Raw genomic sequence first — 7,327 nt, 5'->3', positions numbered from 1 at the left:
CTCAGACTAATACCAATGTAATTTCTGTAATATACAAAAACTTTGCTCTAACACAGTTCCGTTTCCTTCTCCACTTGGTACTATTGTCACATAAATTATTACATCTTTATAAATCATAAACTCATCAACACAGTTTTATAATTATTACTTCGTGCAATTTTTTTGAATAGATAGAAGAATAAAAGTGTTACAAATAAAATACATATTATTCAGCTTAAAAAGGAACGAAGCATGGATATACACTATAACATGTATGAATCTTACAAACATTATGTTAAGTGAAAGAAGCCAGAAACAAAATGCTACATATTGTGTGAAATCATTTATATAAAATATCCAGAACAGGCAAAAATATAGAGACAGAAAACAGATTAGTGGTTGTCAGAGGCTGGAGGAAGAGAGGAATGGGGTGTAAAAGCTTAATGGATACAGGGTTTTCTTTTGGAGTAATGAAAATATTTTGTAACTATATAGTGGTGATGATTGCACAACACTGTGAATGTATTAAACGCCCCTTAAAATTGTGAACATGATGAATTTTATGTTTTGTGCATTTTACCACAATAAAAATATCTATTTTTTTTGTTTTTATATTTACCTAAGTAGTTACTTTTATCACTGCTCTTTATTTCTTTGTATGGATTTAAATCACTCTCTAGTATCTTTATTTCAGCCATAGGGACTCCTTTTATTATTTCTCATAAGGCAAGTTTACAAGCAACAAATTTCCTGTTTTTGTTTTTTTGGTAATATCTCAACAAAATTTTGCTAGGTTTGGAATTCTCATTTGATTTTTTTTTTTTTTAATCCTTGAATATATCATCTACCTGCTCTCTGGCCTCCATGATGAGAAGTCAGCTGCTAATCTTGTTGAGGATCCCCTTCACATGACAAGTATATTTTTTCTTGCTGCTTTCACAATGTCCCTTTTTGAGTTGGATTTTGAAAATATTTCTGTGATGAGTTTCACATAGCTTTCTTTGAGTTTATCCTACTTGGAGTTTGGTGAAATTTTGGATGTGTAGATCAATGTTTTTCATCAAATTTGGGAAGTTTTGGCAATTATTTTCTCAAATATTCTTTCTGTCCCCTTCTCTTTCCTTCTTCTAGGACGCCCACTATGAATATTTTGGTATACTTGATGGTGTCACACACATCTCCGAGGTCCTGTTCATTTTCCTTCATTTTTTTTCCTATTCTGTTCCTCAGATTGGATAATCTCAATTGTCCTGTTTTCAAGTTGCTGATTATTTACTCTGTATGTTCAAATATGCTGTTGAGACATGGCAGTGAATTTTTTATTTCAGTTTTTATATTTTCAAATCCAGAATTTCTTTTTGGGTCTTTTTTAAAAAAACAGTATGTCTGTGTATTGATATTCTAGACTTCCTCTGGAGCAGTTTCTATTGACTGTATTTATTTCCCTGTGTATAGACTATATTTTTCTGTCATTTTGCATTTCTCTTCATCTTTTTTTTTTTTTTAAACTGAAATTTTTGACTAGTAAAATTTGGCAACTATGGGAATCAGATTTTTTTTCTCACTCACTCAGCTTTGTTGTTCTCTCTCTTTGCACATCTAGTTAACATTTTTTTTTTTTAAAGATTTTATTTATTTATTTTTTCCCCCCAAAGCCCCAGTAGATAGTTGTATGTCATAGCTGCACATTCTTCTAGTTGCTGTATGTGGGACCCGGCCTCAGCATGGCCAGAGAAGCGGTGTGTCGGTGCGCGCCCGGGATCCGAACCCGGGCCGCCAGCAGCAGAGCGCACGCACTTAACCGCTAAGCCACGGGGCCGGCCCCATCTAGTTAACATTTTAAATGTGGCAACTTTTAAAAACACCCCTCCCCACCACTATCCTCAGAATTCCCTGTTGTTTTCATTGTTGCTACATGTTCATTTAGTGACTTTTCTGGACTAAATCTGTAACATCTATTTTGTTGTCATGTGAAGTCTCTGCTCTGAAGCCACTGAAGTCTCTGCTTGGTTCACTTAATGGTGACTCGAGAGATTCCCTTAAATTCTTTGAACCGATAAGTCTTCTGATCTTTGCCAATATAATCTGTATTTGTGTGTGTGTGTGTGTGTGTGTGTGTGTGTGTACATGTTTTTAATGCTCTGCCAGGCACTTTCCAAGCCTACTTTAGTTTTCACTACCTATTTGCCTACTGTCTTAAGGTCATCCAGTTCAGAGTTCAGGACCATCACATGCAAAGTCTTGGGTGCGCACACAGCTCTGTACACATATGTAGTTGTAGGGAAAGAGGGAGAATCTCCCTCTGCCCTTTCCCTTAAGGTTCTTCTGGCTGGCCAAATAATCAACAAGACAGGTTAGCAGGAGAAAATATTACCAAGTTTAATAACATGTATACATGGGAGAAACTCAGAAATGAGCAACTCGTCCCTCTGTCTAAGCTGCTTGCTTAAGTATTGCAGCTAAAGACGAAGGAACGTGTTGGGGGTGGGTAGTGGCCTGGGACTTCAGAGGGCAGAAGGACAATTCTTTTCAGGGTCATCTATTGATAATTTGGTCAGGGAGAGATAGAGTTTTTTGATAAAAGGGGCTTGGTGCCCCTCCCATTGCAACATCTATTTTACATTATCTTTATAGCCATCATGATAGAAGATCTGTTCCAGGAATGAGCCACCATGCCAGATTCTCTAGGCAGTTAGTGGGGGAGGTCAAATATCCTTATTGTCTTCAGCTCGAAATAATCCGCATACCAGAGTGGTGCTTCCTGGGGCAGCTTGCCCTGAGCACCATCAGTTCCCTCCTCTGAAACTTCCCTAGAAGTTTCACATATTAAAAGCTGAGCTGGTGACTGTGGAGAGAGAAATCGTGTTAGTATCTGAGTGATAAGAAGTCTGCAAAGAGAGAAAAGAACGTAGATTAGAATGAGGATGAACAGGCAGAAAAGAACAAATCGGAGCACATTTCCCCACACTCCATTAAATCAGTCCCCCAATCCTGGAAATAAGTCAGTCCAATAAAATGTGTTAGCTTCGTTTATCTGATGAAAAATGTCAATCTTCTCTTTTAATAGATTTAAGTTAGATATTACTTGACCTGTTTGATTCACATAAAAGCAACATTTTTCTCCAATGATTGCACATGCTCCTCCTTGCTGGGCAGTGAGCACATCCAGAGCACGTCGATTTTGGAGCACCACAGATGCTAGGCTGTTAATCTCTGACTGGAGTATGTTCAAGGTTTGCATGGTGGTGTTGAACTCTTGCTCCATTACCATAGAGAGATTTAATATTGCCTTTTCCAACTCATAATCTCCAAAGCTGGGGAATAGGACTCTCAAGGCTGAAAAGAACTTGGAGTTGTGATACACAAATGGATTTTCCACGATTTCTCGACTGGCACGTTTATGTGGCACAATCTTATGAACAAACGAACCCAAGTTTGTAATTTGGCTAGCATTTAAGGTGGAGTGTTTGGTGACAGAAGGAGCCAGGTATCCAAGTCCGCATCGTCCTGACCAATTAGGTGGGAATCCTTTATACACTTTGTTGCCGCATAAAATGAAAAGACCAGTGTAGTTTAAAGAAAAGGTTAGAATTGAGTCTGTAGTTCCCATGATCTGGACTATTTCATGATCTGTGCCACTTGCACTGTTACTACCTAAACATCTCCATTTCCCATGGGCTCCTGTCAATCTGCGAGAACAGAACAGATTGCGGAATAGCTGGTACAGGAGGCCTGCAGTCTGATTTTGGCAGCTATAAAGCCTGGTCTTGTCACCTGACCAGGTGAGTCCAGATTTTTGATCCACCCATATATAGTCTGTGGCATTGGGCAGCCTAACCATGCGGATAGCTGCAATACCCCAAGTTGCACACGGGTGGCTCGTAGGCCATCCAGAGCACTTGGTGATTTGGCAAATGTTTGTGCCAGAGGGAGTAGTGATAGAATCACTTACAATTCCCTTGAGAGTTCTGAAGATGCCACCTGCGGAATCAAACCACAGAGTTTGACTGCAATATTGTCTCGGTATGTCACCCAGGAAAGGTCCAGTGCCATGTTTACTTTCAATGCAGAGGGAAAAACTTTCACCTATTGCTTGTACTTGGGCAAGGGACAGTCCTTGACCTTCTAAGTAGTATTTCTGTGGCCCAAGTGACTCACCAGGAGAAGAAGCAGAGTGAAGTTTCCCTTGTTGCGGATACCATACTCTGTTATTCATCCATTTTCCATATTTAGTCTACCAGGTGTTCATATCAGCAGGAACAAAGACTAGTTCAGGTTCTTTTGCACTATCTAGCTGTTGACATAACCAACAGTCAGATTGATTAGTTAGCGTGGCTAGGGCTTGGTAAACTGGCATAAGGGGGTGTTTGGTCTGTGCCCGACCTGTTGAAAAGGAGAGGGTTAGTAAAAGTAAGACACGGATCAGAAAAGAGCCCATAGCGGAGACTTAGAGAGGGGAAGAGGGACAGATAGAGACCAGCACTCTCCAGTCAGCTTTCTAATAAATGATTTAAAAAAAAAATATGTATATATATATATCCACTAATAGTTTGTGTGTGTGAGTGTGTATATATATAGGGAGTTTTGAAGTAAGGGGAAGGAAATGGATCAAAGTAGGTTTTCTCGATCCGTGATCTTGGGAAAAGCTGTCTACTTCGTGATGTCGGCTGCTTCTGGGGCCTGGGTTTTGGCCCTCGAAATCCTTAGTTTAAGGTCATCTGTGGGGATTATCTCCCAGTTGTGTTGAGAGCGATGTTCTGGGTCTATTTTGGCGTGGCTCGCATGGAACCAGGAAGATTTTTCCTTTATTTTGATGGCAGCGCAGGTCGTCAGTAAGACTTCATAAGGTCCTTCCCAGCGAGGTGATAGTGCGTGTTTTCTTCTCAAGACCTTGATGTACACCCGGTCTCCTGGTCGAAAGGGATGGCAAGGCTTGTCAGAAGGTGGTGGCCATGCCTCTTTTACCTGTTGACGATATGCTTCAAGTATACTAGTTAATTTTTGTATATAACAAGTCATAGCATCAAATTGTTCACTTAAGTTCCCATAATATTCATTTAATCCAGGAATTGAAGGTTTAGAGATGCCAGTAGGCATCGGACGTCCAAAAACTATTTCAAAAGGAGTCAGTCCATGCCTTTTATTTGGAGTATTTTGAATCTTCATAAGGGCCAAGGGCAGAGCCTCTGGCCATTTAAGTCCAGTTTCTTGACAGACTTTTCCTAGAGTTCTTTTTATATCTAGATTTTTACGTTCCACTTGCCCTGATGACTGAGGGTGATATGGGGTATGAAATTTTAATGAATACCCCAGAGTTTTTGCAAGCAAGTGGTTTATCTCTGCTGTAAAATGAGTTCCTTGGTCTGATTCAATCCATAAAGGAATGCCAAAGCGAGGAATAACTTCAGTTATTAATTTCTTTACCACTGTCGTGGCATCTGCATGTCTGGTCGGATAGCATTCAGTCCATCCACTAAACATGCAGACAATAACCAAACAGTGAGAGTAACCTAAAGCTGAAGGCAAGTCCATAAAATCCATTTGGAGTGCCACAAAAGGCAGCGTGGGCCTGGGAGGACTTCCTGGATCACACTGATTTCTCCCAGAGACTTGGTAAGATTTGCAAGTTGTGCACTGGGAGGTGATTTGGTCAGAAATTTTATGGCTGCCAGGGCAAAACCAATTGTCTTTTAGTTCCTTAACTATCCCCCGTTTGCACATATGTCCCATTTGGTGGGAGATAAGTGCAAGCCAAAAAGTCAAAAGAAAAGGAGCTACTGGAAGTCCATTTGGTCCAATGTATAATCCATCTGATAATTGTTTGGCACCCTTTTGTATCCAATTGTCTTTTTCAGATTGTGGGGCATTTGCCTAATAGTTAATAACATCAGTCAGGGATAAAGGCAGATTTAAAAATTGGGTGGAAAACGGATAAGGGGGTCCATAGTGAGCTGCATGTTTAGCAGCTCTGTCAGCCCTGTCATTCCCTAAAGATATGACATCAGTCTCCTTAGTATGGGCTGAACAATGAACAATGGCAATTTTTGAAGGAAGGTGAATAGCTTGTAATAAGGCTGCAATTAAGTGTCCATTAGCAATAGGAGTTCCTGCAGAAGTTAAGAATCCACAGGATTTCCAAATTGTGCCAACAGCATGGCAGACTCCAAAAGCATATTTGTGTAAACGAAAGAAAAACAAGGTTAATGGTTAGAGCAAATTGTAAACCAGTTTTTGAGTTCAGAGGCCAGCCAGTGAAGAAGAATTTTAGATGTCAGCGTCAAAGTATCTTTTGCAGTTTAAAATGTCTCTGATGGTGTCGTCAGGTCATCTCTTAAGTTTATATCAAGTCCATCAGCTTCAGTTTGTAAGGCTTCAGGAAAAAGGGCAGGTTCAGTTCTCAGTGATTTCAAATGAAAATGATGGAAAAAATCAAAAACGTTAGTTTGGACATCTGTAGCCAGATATTTCAGGAGACTAGAAGAAATCAGGATCCAGTCCAGTCAACAGATATAAAACAAAAACCTCAAAAGACAACAAAACTAGTATCTAATATCCGCAAAGTTATACTGAAATAGTTTTTACTGAAATATAATTTTTCTCTCTAAAATCACCCTCATTTTTATTAAGATAGCAAAATTAAAACTAGTTTGCAAAATAAGTCTAGTTCCAATAGAGTTGGCTCAATTATGTACATAAGTACAGCAAGAATAGCAGTTGATCACATAGGCTCTTTTAAATCTGCTTTGCTGGAACTTTTTATAAGGAATCTCACATTGGACTTCAAAGGCCTCTTGAGGCCAGGAAAGCAAAGCCAAGGATTTTGTCATCAGACTTTGCCTGCAATACCTACAGATTTGGGTGAATTCCTCTCCTCTGAGGTCCCTCCCAAATATTTCAAGGTTCCTTGTACCTGCCAGATAAGTGACATTCTTTACTTATCCTGGTTAGTGCTGCTTGGAACACAAGGTACCAGGCCAATATTTTTACATGGCTTTATTTCATAAAGTCCAATCTTCATTTTTTAAAAGTTGTATGGTTATATCGCAAATATGATGTTCCAGTCACAGCCTTGGTAATATAACCAGTGTTTCCAATTGTGTTCTAAGGAGAACAGATTTTTATTGAACTTATGCAAATAACTATATTGCCATGAAAACAACAATACTCACTTACTAAGAGTTTCTAAATTCGAGGGATCAGGTAGAGAGAAAAAGATAAATATTTCAATTTTATTTACAAAAGTATCATTTACCAAATTGCTATAAGTCATAGCTAGCTCAGGAGAAAAGAGGAAAAGTTTTCCTTAAATCTGAAAAAACAAAACATTAAAAATTCAGCTATACTTCAA

The 7,327-nt window shown here is 39.1% G+C and overlaps 1 protein-coding gene across 1 annotated transcript; it reads right to left on the bottom strand.

The window, feature by feature from the left end:
- Nucleotides 1-2,283: 2,283 nt before the first annotated feature.
- LOC147914594 (endogenous retroviral envelope protein HEMO-like) lies at nucleotides 2,284-4,486 on the bottom strand. Its single transcript, XM_087443163.1, has 2 exons — nucleotides 4,138-4,486; nucleotides 2,284-3,960 (listed from the first exon to the last, which is right to left on the bottom strand). Exons 1-2 carry the CDS (start codon nucleotides 4,193-4,195, stop codon nucleotides 2,957-2,959), a joined length of 1,062 nt encoding a protein of 353 aa, XP_087299289.1. The 5' UTR covers nucleotides 4,196-4,486; the 3' UTR covers nucleotides 2,284-2,956.
- Between the last annotated feature and the right edge of the window lie 2,841 nt (nucleotides 4,487-7,327).

The sequence above is a fragment of the Ceratotherium simum genome, chromosome 18 (genome assembly GCF_057802395.1).
Source record: "Ceratotherium simum simum isolate JZ-2026a chromosome 18, ASM5780239v1, whole genome shotgun sequence".
NCBI lineage: Eukaryota > Metazoa > Chordata > Mammalia > Perissodactyla > Rhinocerotidae > Ceratotherium > Ceratotherium simum.
This window is presented reverse-complemented; position numbering and strand designations above follow the sequence as displayed.